The 20,900-nt window shown below is 40.4% G+C and overlaps 1 protein-coding gene and 1 pseudogene across 1 annotated transcript in view; one reads left to right on the top strand and one right to left on the bottom strand.

Annotated features, from left to right (window-relative positions):
* PDPR (pyruvate dehydrogenase phosphatase regulatory subunit) overlaps window positions 1–13,600 on the top strand; it is a 43,560-nt gene extending 29,960 nt beyond the window's left edge. Inside the window, exons 15-17 of the mRNA XM_044663113.1 lie at window positions 8,876–8,965; window positions 10,810–10,992; window positions 11,517–13,600. Coding sequence (XP_044519048.1) covers window positions 8,876–8,965; window positions 10,810–10,992; window positions 11,517–11,921 — 678 coding nt within the window. The 3' untranslated portion in view covers window positions 11,922–13,600. The remainder of the gene's footprint in view (window positions 1–8,875; window positions 8,966–10,809; window positions 10,993–11,516) is intronic.
* On the bottom strand, window positions 3,347–3,934 carry LOC123236725 (annotated as a pseudogene).
* Window positions 13,601–20,900: the final 7,300 nt, after the last annotated feature.

The following is a 20,900-nucleotide window of genomic DNA, read 5'->3' as shown; positions in this document are numbered from 1 at the left end:
GTCTGCACTGGTTCCCCACTCAGGTTTTCAGAGCTTTAGTTCCTGGCTGTGTCTGCCTCCACCCACGCCTCTGCCCGTGCCTGAGCCCTGAGCCGGCGCTCTGCGCCCAGCGTCCACTCTCTGCTCCCGCGCTCAGATTTCGTTTGCGTTCTTTGGCTTACTGGGGTCTTAAATCTTGCTGCTCTTAGGAACAGGCCCCGGAGCTGCCAATGACTCGATGGGTGCCCCAAACTTGCTCTATTTCTTTTTAGCTGGCTTCAGAGCTCTAGATCTTGTGTGTGGAGGGGGTGGGGGTGGGGTGGTTGCTCAGCCCGCGATTTAGTGAGAGCCCTTTATAGCCTGGAAATGCCTCGATTCCACGTACCTTCCACGCTGTGCCCTGTTGTGGGGTTCCTCCGTTCGTCTGGACTTGTTTTTATGTCCCCTTGAGGAGTTTTGTGTGTTTCTGTCAGGAGAGGTTAAGAGCTGCTTCTTACTCTGCCGCCATCTTAACCCGGATGATCGCAAGTTTGTATTTTTAAAAAGAAAACTTATGGTTGGATACTTCTGGAGCCATTAAGACAAAAAGCATGAGAAACCAAAACTAGTCTTACTGCTTAATGTACTTAATGTCAACATCTAATAAGGGAATATCACCTACATTACTTTTGTAGAATCATTTCCAAGACAATTGCAATAGGAAAATAATATTTATGTCCTTTTTAAACTTTTCCATAAAAGGTTATGGTAGAGAATGTGTACTCAGGTTTTGGTTATTATTTTTTTTTTTTAAATCATCAATCAACCTGGACTACCCTCAGTTTAAAACTCATTATTCTTGGATTGGCTATAAGCTTTGTGTCTATGAAAAGCACAAATGCCCTAAGGGCAATTCTGATTTACTTTTGGATTCCATGGCTGACTCCCTATAATTCTTCATCAGTTATAAACTAGAAGTTATTCTTATTCAGACTGACTTCTTTCGTATATAAATGGCACTGACAGGTTTCTATCACTAGTTTCCTAAGAGACCAAGATAAAAAACCAGAGGGGGCAAGAGATAGGGGAAAGATAAACTGAGGAGATGGGATAGGAGAAGAATGTTCTTTTTATTGGAAAATAAAGTCACATTCTTTATGTGACCTAAAATCCCTGGCATTCATTTTTTTAAAAACTGATGTGGCACATCAAAAAATTCAGATTTAGAAATGACAAGACCTAAAGATGAAATGTTACTCTGCATTTTGACATCATACTACTCAAGGTACACAACCATCTAAGGATCCCTCAAGCACATTCTTGGCACAACAGACCTCCCCCAAACCCTAACAAAATTACCATTTCTCTCTGTATCATAACATTACTCCATTAACATAAAGTTGGTCTCAAGTATAAAACAAGTTACAACTCATCCCTATCCCTTCTTTTTTATCTATTTGATAAGTTTACAAAGCTATTTTCTTTTTAAGGGGTTGCTAGTTTTTTCCACAGAGTGTTTTTAATGAAAGTAAAATTTAGCATCTCAGATGGAGGAGAGCTCAGTATTTTAAGGAAGCAAACATTAAAGCTGAGATTTTTAACCAAGCAGATTCAATTTATGCCAACCGTTTTAAAATATGATTTGAACACCTGGTCATGGGTACAGGTCTTAGGCCTATGGCCAGTCTAGACAATACAAATGACTTAAGTAAAGCTTCAGTCTATCTCTTCATCTAGCCATACCTTGAATTATTTCTCTTTTCATTTCCTTCATTTGATAAAACCTTAAAAGTGAGGTTTTTATATTATTCTTCCCCAAGATCACTATAGGTAATTATGCAAACATACATTTACCACCTTTAAACACATTGAGACTAATGCCTGGAGTCAAATCTCTTGCTAAGATGTAGTCACTATAGACTTGTTATTCTAGAAAAGTTAAAAGGACATACTGGGAAACTTTTGTTATGGACCCACTGCCTAAAAAACCTCAACTGAGGAGAAAATAACAAGTTTTAGGTATACACATGCAAATTCTGAAATTATAAATTTCTTGATGGATTTTTTTTGTACCCCCGCTGATGAGATCTATTCCATGTCAAGTGCTGATCAGAAAAGAAATAGAATGATATAGACTCATACCTATGAGTCTATATCATTCTATTTCTTTATCATTCTATTTCTTTTCTGAGTATGAGTCTATATCATTCTATTGCTGCTCTCCAGTGGTAGAAAAGCAGCCACTGCAGTTCAGCAAGAGGCAAAATTGAGTACTCAATAATGGCCTCTAGTGGTGAAGAGGCAATGGTGGGGATGGGGGAGGAGGAATCCAGGTGGGAGTATGGAGAATCTGGCTACAAAGGCAGAGTTGAGAAGGTTTTTAAGGCAAGGATTCTGGGCTGGTTTTAGGGGAAAGGACACCTCTTAGCTGGAGTGGGAAGAGGTTTTAGCTAAAAGGAAGTATAGGAAGCAAGCTGGAGTGGGTGAAAAAGGACTTAGTTAGGAGGAAGGACCAGCACCCCCTTCAGGGGCTAGAAACTAATCAGCTGCTGGGTAAGGGAAAAAGGGATCCCCCTCCTCTGGGCTGGGGTTAGAGGCAGGAAGTTTAAAGCTTACCAGTAGCAGCAACAGCAAGCAGTAGCAGCAGCAGGAACAGCCTCTTCGAGGGAGAGACCCAGCTACCTGGCTCTCTTGGTGGGCATGTGTAGGCATTGAGGTTAGGAAAGCTCTGAAGGGTTTTCCAGAGGGAGAAGGAAGAGGGAAGAGGGGAAAACATGGCAGGAGAAGAAATTCTATCCCTTCGTAGTTGCCAAAAATTGTAGGAATAAAAATGAATAAATACTCCTAATGTGTATATATATACACACACACATATTTAATAATAAACAAAAAGAGAAGGAAAAGAAAAGGAAAAGGATTCTTTCAGTAAAGTGAGCAAAGCAAAGAGAGCCAAAAGTTCACACCTGCAGCACTTTACCAAAGCAAAGCACTAGCTCCCAAAAAAGAGCCCTGCAGTGTGGGTCTCAGCCAAATTTATCTCCCAAACCCCTGTATGTCAAATGAGGACGTAACTTAAAAGGATGCTGGGAATGTAGCCCAGGTGTGGCAAATTTTCCACCTGCACAATGGTTATGCCTAAGCAATATGAATGGGTAGAAGAAAGAAAAGATACCAAATAGTACTATTACAAAAATGATTAACTTCTCTAGCTAGGTCTGTTGCACATATGTAGCATGAGGAACCAAAGAAGAATGCTATCCCTTTATCATCCAATTAAGACCATGTAGAATTTCTGTCAGACCAGAAAGGACACCTTTAAGAACAGATCAGAATTTCCATGGTATTATCTCAGGGGATTACTTCATATATTTAAAAAAGGGGGGAGAGGAAGGCTATTCCAAGGTAAAAGCAGTAGGAGTTGAACCTTTAGGCCTCTTCTGAAAAGAAAAGTTGCCTGGCGAAACTGGTGAAACTGACTAGAACATAATTCCTTCCATTTACCTGCTTAGGCCTCCTGAGAACTGAGATTGGTTTCCTCTGCATGTCATTTTGCCTCTGAAGGTTTGTCTTCCTTTTTAATACTGGATAATATCGCTTTATGTTCTTCTCACTGAGAGGCTTGATTAATAGGACTAATTCCTTTATGAAGACCATTTACTTTCTGAGCTGTCAGGCTAGTGATAACTCCATAAGAACGTCTTCTTCCAGGGCCCATTCTTCCTCTTTGGCCCACTGATTTTTAACAATACCAGTCTGCTATTGTGGTCCCCATCTGCCTACTCTCATTCTGAATTGCTGGGCACCAGTATATTTAAGTCTTCTATTCAATTTTGGAAAATTCTGCTTTCTTTCTTCCTTCTTATTCAACTTGATGATATACAGAGACATCAATTTTATCAAGGTTTTCATGGCTACTGGTCTTCAATGGTGGTGGAGTTGCCACTGTGTCTGCCATCCCAATGCCGAACCTGTTCATCTCCCTAAGTGTCTTCATGGGAACTTGCCTCTGGGGAAGGCCTGCATCTCAACCCAGCCACTTCCCACTGACTGACTGAAACAAGTAAAGCAGAAGAAATGCGCACATGCAGTGGCATCCTTGCCCTCCCCTGTACCTCTTTTAACAAAGGACCAATTCTGTTTTTCATGAAGCTTTTCTCTTCAGTGCATTTTTGCATATCTTTTTCCATTTGGCCAATTCTGTTTTTAAGTATTTCTTCTGTTCTTTGGATTTTTGTGCCTCTTTTATCAGTTAGCCTATTATGTTTTTTAAGATATTAATTTCTTCAGTATATTTTTTTGTGCTTCCTTTACCAAACTGTTGACTCTTTTTTCTTGATTTTCCTGTATCACTCTCATTTCTTCTCCCAATTTTTCTTCTATCTCACTTATTTGATTTTTAAAACTGCTTTTGAAATCTTCCACTAATTCTTTTTGGGATTGAGAGCATTTCATATTTTTCTTGGAGGCTTTGGATGCAACAGTATTTACTTATATTTTCTTCTTCTGAGTTTGTGTCTACCCTGTAACCAAAATAATTTTCTATGTTGAGTTTCTTTTGATCATTTTCCTGCCTTTTTCTTTTCTTTTAGTTTAAAAAACTACTAAAGTTGGGCTCTGTAACTGTGGTGAAAGGAGCACTGTTCCAAACTTCAGGTTTTTTGTATAGCTGCCTTCAGAGCTGGCACTAGGGATCTATATGTTTTCACTACTTCCAAGGGTGGTATGATGAAAGGAGAGCTGTGTTTAATACTCTCTCCTGGCCTTGACTCTGGTTTGTGAGTAACCCCAAGCTCTCCTTTACCTGTTAGATGTGTGACCAGGGTCTCCTGTTACCCTTGGCTATACATATTGATGTATGCTGGTGCTCCTACTCACCTTGCAACACTCATGTTGCACTCAGAGCCAGCAAAGGGACCCCTGTAATCTCCCTCTGAGCAGTTTTTCACCATCTTCCCCCTTACCATCTGTGACCTAGTTCCGGAAGCCTTGGCAGCTGCTTCAGCTAAACCTACAGCCTATTCCCTCATGGGGCCTAACCTGATGCACTGCATTCCTTCTCTTCCCTGGTGCTCTAGATCCCTTCTGTTAGCCTTCTAGGTTGTTTTGGACTAAAAAATGACTTCACCTTGCCTTTTTGTAGGTAATACTGCTCCAGAATTGTTTCTGAGGTATTATATCATAGCTTTTTGGAGGATAATTTGGTAGAAATCAGATGGGTCCTTATACATTCTGAAAATCCATTTCTGTAGAGGATTCTATGACCTTCAAATCAGATATGAAAACCACCTCTGACTTTTCCATTAGTGTCCTTTTTCTCAACTTTTGGGCAAATGCTGTTGAAAGTTTGTTTACTGTTATTAATAAATAGACTGCTTCATAACTGTTTTATTAGAAGAAGGGACTATCGAGGTTGCCTACAAATAGAAAAAACATTTATGTTCATTTTCTTGAGGAAGCTGTTTGTTTCCAGTTTTCTCTGGGGTTTATCACATTCTTAATAGGAGCACTAACTTGGCTACCATCTGATGAAATAGTTAGCAGTTCTGGGAATCAGTTAGAGTTCCTTAGCTTCTGTAAACACTGTTAAAAAGCTAGGAACCAGGTCTCTAATGCTATGGTAGCATGCTAATTTGGGTATTTACAGTACTTTCTTTGTGCCAGATGGGTCCAGAACCTGTCAGCAAAACTATCTTTTCTTGGAGTAGATTGGAGTCATCTTTGGTGCCTTTAGTTTTTGTTTACTGACCACTCTCTAATTAAAGAAAGATGTTTTCCCAGTGACCACTGACCTCAGTCTCCCTGAAAGTTAATGGATTATAAACAAGATGCTGCCATTAAGAATGCATCAAAGAAGCCAGAAATTCAAGTGATTCTGTTGGCTTCCCTTGAGAAACAGAGCATCCAGAATGAGGAAGAGGATACTACCTTACTATACTACCTTGGTCAGAACACACCTGGAGGCTCTTTTTATCAGTGCCATTATTCGGAAAGGATATTGACACACTTAAAGTGTCCTTCAAAGGAGGACAACCAGGCTAGTGGGGAGACTAGAGAGAGAATAGTATATTTAACATGGAAAACACTTTGAGGAAAGGATACCATAGATGCCCTCGTACTCAAAGGGTGGAAGAAGGATTAGACTTTTCATCTTTTGGTCCCCAAGGGCAAAATGAGAAACATAGAGAGAAGTAGACACAATTCATGTCAATTCAGAGGAAAACTGCTGACAACTAGAGGAAATATTGTTTTGGGAAGTAGTGGATTAGCTTTCCCTGGAGATTGGATTTGTGATATTACAAAAGGCATGGAAGGAAAAAGGCACATCAAAAGTTGAGAAAAAGGACACTAATGGAAAAGTCAGAGGTGGTTTTCATATTTGATTTGAAGGTCATAGATTCCTCCACAGAAATGGACTTTTATAGCAGGGTAAAAGAAAAGCACATAGCTTAGATTTAGGTTTTTTGATTTGCTTAAATGGAAAAAGAATAATAGCTGTACATCATTGGTGAATAGTTTGCCTAAAGCCAATAACTCTTTTAACTATTCTCTTTAATTTAGTCAAGGGGGAACAAAGCTAATCTTAGTTTCAAGGGATCAGGATCCCCTTTTTGAACTCAAATGAGTCTTCTATTCAAGAATGACTGATTAGGTTTTCCACTTGGGTGAGATCAAGGCCATCAGACTACTATCCTGTCAAAGTATTATTTCTTTTCTTTTTTTAAACCCTTACTTTCTGTCTTAGAATCAATACTGTGTTGCTTCCAAAGCAGAAGAGAATTAAGAGCTAGGCAATGGTGGGGTTAAATGATTTACCCAAGGTCACACAACTAGGAAGTGTCTAAGAGTCAGATTTGAATCCAGGACCTCCTGTCTTCAGGCCTGGCTCCATCTACTGAGCCACTAGCTGCCCTTGTATTATTTCTTAATATTTCTTAATATTTCATAACACACCTGAAGCTTTAGTGCAAAGTATTTACACAAAGGAAATTGGGCTAGATCCATTCTGAGGGTTCTTCTAGCTCTGAGCCTTTTGCATCAAAAGGAAGGGGTTTTGTCCTGACTCCTTATTATCTTCTTTTTAGAAACTAATTTGCCAATAGAGTACACAGAAATCTCTCCCAAGTCCTATAGATCTAGACCTGATTTCCACATTGCCAGTGGTCTGATGGATAGCTCTACCTGGCATCTCATATTAATATATAGTCAGCCATGAAAAACTCAGTCTCAAATATAGAGGAATCCTGGTTAAGTTAAAAAGGTTATTTATTAAAAGAGAAAATTATTGACATGCTTATCAGAGCAGCCAAAGTTCTGAGTATGATGGAGCTTGGCGCTCAAGGAGAGGAAAAACAATTTTAGACAATGGAGGGCATGGTCTGAAGAGGAGTTGTGGATGAAGGATGGGCAGTCAAACACCAAAGCAGGATGTTCTGGAATGTTTGTAACAATGGCAGATCACAAGGATTGTCTGAGCTGGTTCAGACTGCTTCATATAGAGTTTGTGATGGACAGCTCAGCAAGGTCAGCCATCAAACACAGTGAAGGCATCTGGGAATGAGTGCTGCAGGCTTCTGTTTGGCTCTTTCCTGCAAACAGGCTCATTCTATGTCCATTATATCTGTATTGTAAGGCAACTCATGGCAAACAGACATGTTAGTGTCCCAAAATGATTCATTATACTTCTCCCAAAGCAACCTATTCCTTCTCTAACAATTAATAACATCCTTATTTCTTTTGAGGGCAGCACCATTCTTTTAGTACCCTGGATAACCATAGAGTCACCTTAGAATCTTTCCTTTCTTTCACTAGCAGCATTCCAGTGTTTTGCCAAGTCCTTTCTTTATAGCATGTCACATCTATCCTTTTTTCTGCACCCCCACAGCTTTCACCTTGTCTTTCACTTGATTTCATACAATAGCCTAATGGGACTCCTTTCTTGCAGCTTCTCTCTAATTTATATTCTACTAAGCTACCAAAGCCATCTTATCCTCAGTCATTAGTCTAACCATGTTACTCCTCAGTTCAAAAAGCTTCAGTAGCTCTATGTGGTCTGAGGATAAAATAACACTCTTTATCCAGTCATCATCTATGTCCTCCCTCACTCTGGAGACTCACTTTGTAAATCTGTCCCTTCAGGCACTCTCTTATAGACAGACTGGTCTGCTTGTTTTTGCCTGTCCTCAGAATGCCCCCATTCCTGGAATACATTTCTTCTCACCTCTGCCCTTTAGAATCCATAGATCCTTTTGAGACAGTGCAGGTGCTCTTTCTGCTTGAAACCTTCCTTGAACTTCCCAGGTAGAGTGTTTTTTTTTCCCTTTTGAAATTTGATTGTAGGGCAGCTAGGTAGCACAGTGGATTGAGTATCACATTTGGAGTTAGGAGGACTTGGGTTCAAATCTGACCTTAGGCACTTCCTAGCTGTATGACCCTGGACAAATCACTTAATACCAGTTGCCCAGCCTTTGCCACTCTGTCTTAGAATTGCTACTAAGACAGAAGTTAAGAGTTTAAAAAAAAAAAGCGTGTGTGTGTGTGTGTGTGTGTGTGTGTGTGTGTGTGTGTGTGTGTGTCTAACTCTCCCCACCCCTTCCCATTCAATAGAATTGAGGGCAAAGATTGTAATTTCTGTCTATAAATCAAAGACAGAGCATAGAGGAATGATTTTAGTACTTCAAGGACCTGAGATTCACAGGAGAGTGTAATAGTAAGTAGGCACTTAATAAATATTTGTTGAATTAAATTCCAGCAGACTAGAAAGGGGGAGTCCCAAGAATGGTATTCTCCTTTTCATTGAAGTGTATATTTCTCAGGTTTAGACCAGAGTTCAGAGTTAATGAATGGCCTTTGCCTAGTAGAGGTCTTAAATGATTACCATCCTCTCTTTCTAAATTTCTCTTCTGCTTTGTTTCTACAGGAGATGAGTGTAGGTTATGCGAATGGAATCAGAGTGATGAGCATGACTCACACGGGAGAGCCTGGATTCATGCTCTACATTCCTATAGAGGTAAGAGAGTTATAAGAGCTTTTCAGTGTTGATAAGATTCAGTTGTTGATGATTGATCAAATCTATCTGTCAGGCCACCCACATAGCTGGTGACTCTTAATTATTGGAAGCAAAATTTAAGACAGTTTTTTTTAAAGGAGGTTTTCTACTTGAATTCCATTTCTCCATACATATTATTTCACATAGGGATATAGCTGAGTGCAGTGTGTGCCAGTAACCAGACAAGGCAGGGTTAGAGAGGCTATTTGGATGTTCAGTTTGTCTTGTGAATGAGACTATGTGACTTTTATGCATTCATATTAATTTTCTTTCTTTCTTCTTTTTTTTTTTAACCCTTACTTTCTGTCTTAGAATTAATTCTAAGGCAGAAGAGCAGTAAGGGCGAGGTAATTGGGGTTAAGTGACTTGTCCAGGTTCACACAGTTAGGAGGTGTTTGAGGCCATATTTGAAACCAGATCCTCCTGACTCCAGCCCTGGTGTTATATCCACTGTTCTACCTAGCTACCCCTTGCAGTCATTAATTTTCTTAGTTGACATCAAGTATCCTAAATTTGTTTCTAATTCAGAGACACTTATGTACATTTAAATTAGTTGCTGTGTAAGTTTCTGAAACCAGCGTTTAAATGAATGAATGAAAAAAGCATTTATAAAGTATTTATTCTGTGCCAGAAACCACTGTGCTGGGAATACAAATGCAAAAGGTACAAATAACCCCTGCCCTGAAGGATCTTTAATTCTAATGGTTGAGATCACCCTCTGAGGGGTCTTTGGCCCCTACATAGTTACTGGGATGTTTGAGTGGGGCCTTGGGTAAGTAGATTGATACACTTCGTCCTGTAACCGAGTCATTTGATCTCGAGAATTTAGAGGAGTGAGAAAAGAGCCCTTGTCAAGGGGCACAGTGGCTAGTAACATAGAGGAAGAAGTGTGAGAGGAGGGCTTAACTGAAGCATGACTAGGACTTTTCCTGAAGCGAATGATTTCTTGATCTTTTAAAGAGAAAGGTGTTGATGTCACCAAAAGAATCTTTTTAGATTTAGGGTTAGAGAAAATAGAAGAGATTGACTTCATGGTTTTTCTTTTGGTTCTTCCATGCTTCCAGAGTTTATTATTGTTGGTATCTCTGAGAAATTAGAAACTATTACACAGACTTAGAGTTGGTCAGAACAGTACCCAATATTCATTTTATGAAAAGAAGCAAAGTGTGAGGAAAGAGATAAAAACAATGAGTAGTAGCTTGAGAAGTGGTGAGAGCAATAGTAGGCCACAATGGGATGAAAGGTGTGAAAGAAGAAATGGATCCTATTGTAATAGTCATATTACAATAGTAATAGAATTTCTGCTTTTAAGCTATAAGTGTATTTGTTTAACAGGTATTTATTAAAGACCTTTGCATGACACTATGTGGTATTGTAGAGGAGCAAAGAAGTATTTTTTAAAAAATGGTCCCTTCCTTCAAGGATCTTGCTGCCTAGTTTGGGAGTATAGTATCCAATAGTATCCAAATGACATCAGCTATTAACTGTTTCCAAATGCAAATCAGAAAATTTTATTTGTGTCCTTCTAGCATATCAGATCATGGATAATGAGGTGTTATTTGTTCTTTAGGGGAGCTAGTAGTCTATACCACAGAGTATCCTGCTGAATTTGTTTTTAAGGAGGAGATTAACTGATGCTACCTAGTTGAACTTTACACATTGGCTTGGCCTGGAAGGAGCCTCAGGAACTCTCAGCTATGCATTTGAGCAAGAAGGACATGGGAGTCATATAGCATGATCTCATTTCCTCATCAGTCATAATTCCCTAAAATGCATCAGGAAACTTAATTTCTTTGTCCTTACAGTATGCCCTGCATGTGTACAATGAGCTCATGAGTGTTGGACAGAAATATGGAATCCGAAATGCTGGATATTATGCTCTCCGAAGCCTCCGCATTGAGAATTTTTTTGCCTTTTGGGGTCAAGATTTGAATGCTTACACAACACCCATGGAGTGTGGACGAGAGTTTCGAGTGAAATTGGATAAGGTACTGCATACACCCAGATTCAGATCCTCTATGGGAGGATGCTCTTGTCAGATTAGGAAAGAGTGTTCATAGAATAATACACTTGGAAATGCCAGAGTTGCAACAGCAAATAGATTATTATGAATAGAATATCCTTTTATTCAATTACTTGAAAATAACAAAGTGTCTATAGAAAATTCTTGTTCTAATGCTGTAGCTGTGAAATCCTTTAGATTGACTACTTTTTTTAATGCTTTGGTAATTATGGGATTTGTATTGTTATACCAATATCTAAGTTTTAAAAAAAATTCATGCTAATTTGTCTTATGACTGAAGTCTTATTTAAATTTTTAACAAGTATTTAATCTGCTGTTGCTAAAGAGGTGTGAAGTAGGCCACCTCCAGTGTAAGGATAAAGACCTCACCAGAAATGACTAGAGGGTGGCATTGTAATGTATTGAGATCAAAGATTCTTAGTGCTGTTTCTCAAAATCAAATAATGGTGGCCTGCATGCTGAAGGTCTGTGTTTTTTTTTCTTTTCCAGGGGATGGACTTTATTGGTCGGGATGCACTGTTAAAGCAAAAGCAGAATGGAGTGTATAAACGCTTCACGATGTTCATCCTTGAAGACCACGACACAGACCTGGACTTCTGGCCCTGGTGGGGAGAGCCCATTTATCGGAATGGGCAGTATGTCGGTATGACCACCAGCAGCGCCTACAGCTACACTCTGGAGCGTCACATCTGCCTTGGCTTTGTACACAACTTTAATGAGGAGACCGGGGAACAGCTAGTGGTAACAACTGATTTCATTAACCGTGGAGAGTATGAGATCGACATTGCAGGGCATCGCTTCCAGGCCAAGGCTAAACTTTACCCCTTCGTCTCCCTTTTCGCTTACAAACGACGAAAGGATGAGATAGAAATGAGTGACGTGCACGGAAAGTAATTCTGGGAGGGAACCCCGTCGCCTTCTTTCTCACACTAGGATATCCTACTAGGATCATCTCGCCAACTGCTTCCTCCTTCCTTCGTCGTTTCCTATTCTTTCTCCATAGTCTATTCTCCATTTCTTCACTTTGAAGCTTATTTTTAAAATCTTGAGATTGTTTGAAACTTCACCTACAGTAACTTTTTTTTTGCTTTAAATTATTTTTCATCTTTACTCCATCCAGTACATTCTCCCCGTGTTTGTTCCTTTCAGGTCTCCTCTCTCCCAATTCTGATGTTGGCAGATAGCCTAACAGGCTGAACGGAAGTGAATATCTGTTGAGCAGAAACAGTTGCACCATTGTGGCTGCCCTTTGAAGGGTGGCCGTCTGATACAAGTACTTGCTCTTTGTGCCACCTACAACCAAGAATAGCTGGTATTTGCTGGCCTCTAGCTTAGCGTTAACTCTCCTTTCTTCACTTGGGCATTCTGCATACCAATTTCAGTAGTGTGGCCAGATATCATACCCATTCAGGCTACATCCAGACAGTGGCTTGAGGAGATGCTCCTCTTAGGCAGTTCGTTGGGGATATTCCAATTTACATTTCCTCATGTACATTGTGCAGAGGGGTTTGGTGCAATGACACACTGAGCAATAGAACGATTAGCTACCTCATTGGTGTGAGACTTGATAAGGGTTTTTATTGGAGTGATGTCTCAGAAGAGCAGTCTCCAACTTGGTCTTTGTATTCTCTCTCAAAGCAGTCATTGAAGAGGTTTGATTATTGGATCCTCCAGTGGGGGAAAACCCTGCAGGTAACTGTCTGCTGTCTTGATGGGCTCCTTTAGCTGCACTAGGCTGAGGACATCAAGTCTGAGCAAAGCCAGGGATGACATCCCTGTCAGTGATAAAAGCAAGTGATGCTGTTGTTCTTTCTCTCAAAAAGTCTAGTTTCCCCTTCTTGGTTTTCTTTTCTCCAGGTATGATGCACTTTCTTTTTGCCAGTTCAGCCTTACTTGGCCTATCTGTCGTAGGCATATAAGCTTCTGATCCTTTGAGGGAAGATCAACTGGAATGATATCTGTATGGCGAGTTCAGTAGTACACCTCACCAGCCACGCTGAGTAATAGCCATACCATTGACCCACTTGGCTCTGTTGAAGAGGGAAGCATTCTCTCCAAGAACTTGATTCATGTGGACTTTGATCCTGGCTTCCTGTCATCTTCTCCATCAAGGAAATTATCCTCTATTACTCGTTGAGTTTTCTTCTTTCTGTTTATCCTTACCCACTGAAATGGAAAATTAGTTTCAGTTTTTGGGTTTGCTTTGTTTTCTCAAGAGAAAAGGTTAAAAAAAATGTCTTTGCACACTGTTTTGAGTGGAGTATTTCTTTGACCTTGAAGTGAAACCCCAGATGCTACAAACTGCTATGAGATCTAGCCTCTAGACTTTTTTTCCCCAATTAAAACTGCTAAAACCAAGGAACAAAGAACTAGTACACATGATTCATGAACTTGGCCTTCTCTGTACCCCTTCGCCCCCTCAAATCTTGGAAGCAATAAATCCAAGGTCTTCAGAACTTAGGAATAGGGTTGGTTTGCCTTTGGAATCTCTCCCTTTCCTTCCTTTCCCTACCTTCTGAATTGTAACACAGTTATTTACCCACTAATCAGTCTAGGTCATTCCTTCTTTAGTAAAATACTTTTGGACTCAAGCTTGGCTTTTTTTCTTGGGCCTTTGCTCATTAATTAAAGAGAGAGACCTGAAGGTGAAACTAATTTATGGTTTAGATAACTTGCTAGCAGCCGCCCAAAGAAGTTGGCTTTTCTTGTCAGTTTTGGTGAGTGTGAGGTCTGTGATCTCCTTCACAGCTCATTTATTTAGACTCCCTTTACCTAGTATGTCTTTTTATTTGAGTCAAAACCTCGAGATTTCTGCTACATTTAGCATTCCATATAATTCTTTGGCTGAGACAAAGCTGGGCAAAAGGAGGAGGGGAAGAGAACTGTCTCCCAACCTAAGAACAGAGCAAAGGATAGAATTTTCAGGAAAGACTTTTGAGACCAGAGATTTAGGAGTTGAGGAAGGTGGAGGAACAAATATAGTGGATGAGGTTTTCTGTAGTGATGTGCCAAAGGCCTGGCAGGGGGTGTTTTGTTTGTTTGGAACACAGTACCACTGGCTGTGGGTAGGGTGCCCCTACTACTTGGAGATTTTGCACTAATCCAGGTTCTTTCTTTGTAAATAGAAATGTGGACTTCCCAGTTGTATGCACAGGAGTTACTGTCTCCTAGGAGAGGCCCGTCCTCTCTAGGGACAAGATAGAGTTTAGTGGTTGCATTATGATACCATATCATTGCTTAGAGAAATAGAAAAAAGGCAGCTGCGTAGTCACCTCAAAAACATTTGGCTAGAAACTTACCTGGCAAAAAGGATACTTGGCTTTCTTGTTTTTCAGTTACTGTTTCTCTTCAGATCCCTGGGTGGAAAGGAGAAGTATCCCCTTCTCACTAATGAGAAAACTCTAGGTGGGGAAAAACCAGTTTGAGCCAGTCAGAACCTCCCAGGCTGGTGTGTTTGTCTTTAAAATCAAATCACTTCTTTCATTCAGATGGGTGGGTCAGACCACAGTTTGTTGGCATCTCATCTAAAAAGAGGCCTAGGGCTTCTGAAAGCCAAGCCAGCATTGGTCTTCAATACTTTGGGGCTTTTGCTCTGTCCAAGGATAGAACAGACTTCTTTGAGAGTGAGATCTGAAATGTTCGTTCACTTACTTTGGTTTCAAGCTTCCCTGGGAGCATGATTCAGGTGACTGGACAGTGGTGCTCTGTGGCTATAACAGTAGGCCCAGGACAAGAAGTAGCCAGTTTGATCCACTTTAGAACAGGCCAGTGTCCTTTGGAGAAAAAAGATCTTCTGTAAATTATCCTTTTAGTAAGAGCAGAGCTTGATCCAACAGGCTTAAGATGAACCAAACAGCTGGCGAAGCAAAGAGAATTTTATTGGGTTGGGTATTGTTTTTCCTTCTCCGAAATACATGTTATTTCATCCCAGCCATCCAATCAGATTGTTGGAGTTTTAAGGCATTTGAGAGATGATTGTGCTTCCTGTGGAAGAGAGGGATTCAGTACAGTTGTTGTATTGACAGGCCATTCTCCAACAACAAATTCAATCCTACAAACATTTTCTGAGGTAGTCTTCATGGATGGTCACATTATTCTTTATCATCTTCCTTCTTGCCATTTCCACCTAAATTCGTTCTCTCTCCTTTTAGCCTTAAGTCAGGAAAGTTTGGGCTGCATACTCCTGGCTACAAGTTTTCTTTGGGCTTCCCTAGAAAACAGCTAATGAGAACTTTCCTTCTAGTTGTGTCTGTGCATTTGGACCTGTTTTCTTGTTGTAGGAAAAGTCATTTGGCATTGGGAATTTGAACTTCAACCAGAGACTATTAGGTTTGCTTGGCAGGTTCCTCCCAGAGAGCAGAGGCACTGAGGTCAAGAACTAGTCCTAGAAGCTTTGGGAAAACAAAGTACTTTGATGTGATTTCAGAGTTTGGAGATTTTAATGACTAATCACTACTGTAGAATTGAATGTTGTTTACTTAAGTAAATCAGTCCCTTGATGGAATTTGGGAAGAGTTTAAGGAAAACAAGTTGCTTTGTCTTTTCTTTATGGTTTAGCTGCTACCAGTATCCCAGACTGCCAGCAACAAATGCAATATAATGACTAAATTAAATCCCTGCAGTAAAAATGGTTTTCTTCTTCCCAGGGTAGCTTAATTCTTAGTCATTCTCTGGAGAAAAATCAACTCTTGCTTTATTGTAAAGACTGGTGCATCATTTCTATATTGATTGATGTGTGCTTAGAGAAGTGTAGGGCAATAGAAATGAGCACCTAGGAAAAAAAACACCCAGAATTTAACAATAATGTGTGTGATCCATACTTCTGTTATCACTAAAGGACAAATATTGTATTTGTCTTAACTTTTCTGGTAGATAAAGGGAGAAGTAATTTCTCAGCTGTCCTTTTGACCTGGGTAAAAGTCTCTAGCCTTAAAGGGTTTCTACTACAGGAATGAATTCCATGAACTGCAGTGTGGTTATAAAATCCATTGGAGCCTGGAAGAATAGGGTATCTATGCCATGTGGTCTCAATTAAGTATTTCTTACTTTCCATATATTATAAAATCAACTTTCAAGATTTATTACTTGGATAACATCCCAACTTCTTTCGTTAAAGAAAACAACATCATAATTACTGGACCAAATTGAATGAAATTCTCACTTGTCAAGTCATAACTGCGTGCGTGCGCGTGCGTGTGTGTGTGTGTGTGTGTGTGTGTGTGTGTGTGTGTGTGTGTGCAGAAGGCATTGGCCAAATATCTTAACAAAAGCCTAAATTATTATCCAAACAAAAATAGGATTGCAATCAAATCCTGTCTATTTGTAGGCTTCTGGCACCTCATACCCCCTTTATTTTAAAAATATTTTATAAGCAATCATAATTCAGGAGAAATAGTTTCCTTTTATTTGTCATAGTTCCTAACTCGCACCCCCACCTTTTTTTTTTTTGGTAATAACACAAAGATTCTGGGAATTTTTGTCCTTTCCCTGTTCCCGATTTTGACTAAATATTCTTAAGAAGAAATTTGGCTTGTCTGTTAAGGAGCGTTACTTTTATTAGTTCTGAGTAGGAGACAGACTTTTTTGCCTTGGCATCATTTTTTAGTCAAATGTAATTTCTCAGGTACATTACTACTTGGAAACTAAAAGAGCTGGGCAGTTATTACTATAGCCCCAGTGCTAGCTAGGCCTCCTTAGAATAGCATATGAATTTCTGTATCAGAATGGAAGGAACAGCACTGATTTAACTTGATAAATCCCAAATTGGCCCAACAGGTCTGTTTTTTTGTTTGTTTGTTTTTTCTGGGAAAGTAGAACCAAGTAGTTTAAGTTCTGTACCCCCAGCACTATTTCTAAGGTAATTCTCAGGTTTTATACCTAGAAGATTCAGTTACTTTGCTTACTGTCACATCTTGTTTGGCAAATATAACTGAAAAAAAATACCCTTGACCTTTTTGTTCTCATTAACCCCAGGTTTTACATTTTCAAATGTTATTAGCAGAGGATAAACTGTAGCTTTCTGAGCTTACTTCCATATGCTAGACAGTTGGTTATGATAGACGTGGGAGGGCAGCTGTCATCTTCTTTGAGCATCATGCTGAAGGACTTTGGCAGTTCCCCCAAATGGCATAACTGTTAAAGGTGAATCCATCCGCAGTAATCACTCGGTTCCATCTCCATGGCCTCCCCAGCATGTAGGGTACAGCTCTCCAGCTAAGTAGAACCAGACAAGTTTTCTCAGTAGTGAGATACACTTTTGGTCTCTCTTGGGCTGCCTCTTTGCACACGGTAGTTCACAAAGAGAGTCCTAAGAGAGCCTAAGGCAAATTCTGTTGATGTTGACTACTGTATTGTTCATGGAAAGGGCTCTGTGGTTTTAACAACTTCCTCGATATCAGTGTCATGGTGTAGAGACGACTCCCACAGTCAGGAAAACACCATCTCACATGTGCTCTGACAGGTGGATTTTGAATAAACAAAGTTGCCCCTCTACCCCTGCCACGAAAATAGGATACGGTTAGTTCTGAAATCAGCTGTCTGTCCTGCTTTCAAACTCAGAAAATAATGAATCTGCTCTGTGTCTACAGTACCTCAGCCATCGCCACTTTGGGCCCCTGGTTTAAGGTGCTAAATCCCTAGACTCTTCATGAATGCTTTTCTTCCTCAGAGTAGCTTTCCAGGACTGATCCTTTGACTGGCCTTTTCTCTCCCGAGCGCCTGAGTGACTCTGTGCGCCATAGGACAGACAGTCTGTTGTGTTGGGCAAAGCAAGACACCTTCTTGGTCACCTTTGCTTTTCCTCTGTGAATGGACTTGCATTTTGTTCTTCAGCCTTCTTCTGGCTCCTGAGGAAGGGACTGACACTGTTACAAGAACCAGGCCAGTGTTTCTTCTGCAGATGAGAAGAGCGCTCAGGAAACTTGAGCTCTGCCGCCATTTTCTAGTGCCTTACACACACACGGGGGAGGTGGCCAGCACAGAGAGAGGCCCCATTTCGGTCCATCCCTTCCTCCTCATAGCCACACTTCTCTCTCACATAGCAGGAAGGAAAGGCTCTCCGCAGATGTATTTGAATGAACATTGTTCTAGGAGCACAATTCATGCTTTAACTAAACTCTCAGTCTATATGAAAATGCCATTCTTGTTATCGCAAGTTGTTGTAACCCTTCATGTTTATGCAGAGCAGCAAAGCCCAGCGTTGTCTGCTGGAGCTTAGGGTAAGAACAGGATCCTGAAAACATGAGGCACTTTAGCGAATTGGAATCATTTTGTGGGGTGCTGATGGTGGGCTGCCATTGGGCACACAGCATGGGCCCCTGCCTCCCTGGTGGCCAGGTTGGCTGAGCATCGTGTGTTGTGTCTATATTGAGTTGTAGTTCAATTAGATCTCCTGGTCTGTATACATATCACAGTTTTTCTTTATGAATAAACAAGCATTTAATTACTCTAGCCCTAGCACCTTGTGAAATGTTTTTTGTATGTAGCAAATGCATTTCTCCCATCCTCCAGGTATGTGTGTGTGTGTGTGTGTGTGTAAATATATATATGACAATTCTGTATTATTATTTTATATGAGAAGAACCACCACAACTGCCCCAAACCAATGCCTCATCCTAAAGGTGCCCTCGTGGACCTTCAGAGAAGGTGTAGCAGGAGGGATGCGATTCAGAATCAGAAGTCTTCACTTTGAAACCCACCTTTTGGCCATGGAAGGAACTGAAACCCCCTCAGAGGCTCAATATACTCATTTGTACAACGTGGATAAAAATACCTGCTTTCAGGGTTATCATTAGGACCTGTGATCAGAGCACTTTGTATACTTGAAGCCTCCTATAAACAAACGCCATTTGGACACAAGTTTGGGCTCCACAAGTTCCTTCCACATTGGGACAGAATGCAGACTCGACAATATTGTTGGCCAACGAATTGAACTGCCTTCAGAGAGGCTGAGGAATAATATGCTGTCATCCAGGGGATTTGATGTGAAGGAATTGTACTCTCCGTTGATCATGGAAATACTCATAAAATAGTGAGATCTTTTTGAAGGCTTGAAATGGTGAAAAGTTTGAAACAGGTAAAGAAAGTGGTGAATGATGTTCTGTGTGGTAGTGGCAAGATGGAAAAAAGAAACCTCAAAGTGAACTAGTCATTAAATCTTTCTCCAAAGCAACTCTTTGGACTTGGAGCTGCTTCTGTGAAGGGCTTTTCTGGTGTGTTCTTGTGGAAGGCAGATGTACCATCCAGAATTGCCACCAAAAGGAGTGGAAGGTGTAATGAGGGCACTGAATTCCCTAAGGATGCCTGGGCAGACCCTCGTTACAGCACTGCCTCTCACCAATGTTATGTCCTTGGATAAGTTATCTTCCCCTCACTAGACCTTATTGTCCTCCATCTAGAATGCTAGGAGAGGACTGAATAATCTCCAAGGTTCTTCCTAGCTTCCCCCCCCCCCATTTATTTATTTATTTGTTTGTTTTTAAACCCTTACCACCATCTTGGAGTCAATACTGTGTATTGGCTCCAAGGCAGAAGAGTGGTAAGGGTGGGCAATGGGGGTCAAGTGACTTGCCCAGGGTCACACAGCTGGGCAGTGTCTGAGGTCAGATTTGAACCTAGGACCTCCTGTCTCTAGGCCTGGCTCTCAATCCACTGAGCTACCCAGCTGCCCCCTTTTTTTCTTTTTTAAAGGGTTCCACGTTCTAAATACTTTTCACTGTTTGGGCTAGAAAGAGTTTAAACATTGTGCCTTACATGTATTTATTGATTAGTGAAGGAAGGATAAAATTAGGCCCACCATTTTGAGAATTTACTTTTGTAAAATCTTCAAAGATGTGATCTTAAAGAGAAAATAAATGACTGTATCCAGAATTGCTGCCCATCCTGCATTCTACCCAGCATGCTCATTGCTAAAGTTCTAAGTTGAAATGACCCTCCAACTATGCCTTCAAATTAGCCTTGCAAGGTGTATGCTGGGAATAAACCTGCAAAAGCAAGCTTTACCTTACTGGCCTTTTCCATGATTCACTTGGTCAAAATGAGGCTATTTCTCTGATGTTCAACGGGATTAGCATTAGGCAAAATTGCCTCAATGCCAGATATCAGTGATGATGGATGTCTCATTTCCTTTGTTATGAGAGGAAACCAGCAGATGGCACCATTTGCATGTAAATTAAGGAGACTTAGAGCTTGAGCACTCCACTATTGCTGGGGAAAATTAGAAATCAATCAAGCCAATCCAAAAGGTGAATTTTTCTGGAACATAGGGAGGATGTGGAAAGAAATGTGGAATTGTGCCACTGATACCCTTCTTTGGCTTTTTACCTTATAAGCCTTGAAATGAGATCTTCCATTTAAAAAATCCTCTTGCCCAAAGGCTCTTGAGTAGACAATTATGAGCATAGTATTAAAGAAAATTCTAGAACTGGAAACAAAACCAGAAGCTGAGTGCTGGGAGAGACTTTTTGTTTAAACAGCCATGGAATGCACTCCTTTGGGGTTGGAAAGTAGCTTTTTTTGCTAATACATTTGGCATTACCATGATACTTTGGGTCTCTTGGTTCTTTAGATTCAGTGATAATCAATGAGATGATGGATAAGGAGATTGAGGCAGAAAAGTGTAGACTATGCAAAATCAAATCCACAGGACTCCAGAAACACCTAGTCATTAGAGCTTCCTTCATATATTGCAATCAGTCAAATATTAAATATCTACTATATGTACTATAGTACTGGGGATACAAAAAAGAGGCAAAAGACAGCCCCTTCCCCAAGGTTCCAATGAAATACAATCCAATGGGAGAGACAACATGCAAACATATTACAAAGGAAGCTCTATACTGGATAAATAAGAAATAATGAACAGAGGGAAAGAAG

This window comes from Gracilinanus agilis, chromosome 2, assembly GCF_016433145.1.
Source record: "Gracilinanus agilis isolate LMUSP501 chromosome 2, AgileGrace, whole genome shotgun sequence".
Lineage (NCBI taxonomy): Eukaryota > Metazoa > Chordata > Mammalia > Didelphimorphia > Didelphidae > Gracilinanus > Gracilinanus agilis.
Note: the sequence above shows the minus strand (reverse complement) of the source record. Positions and strands in the feature narration are given on the sequence as shown.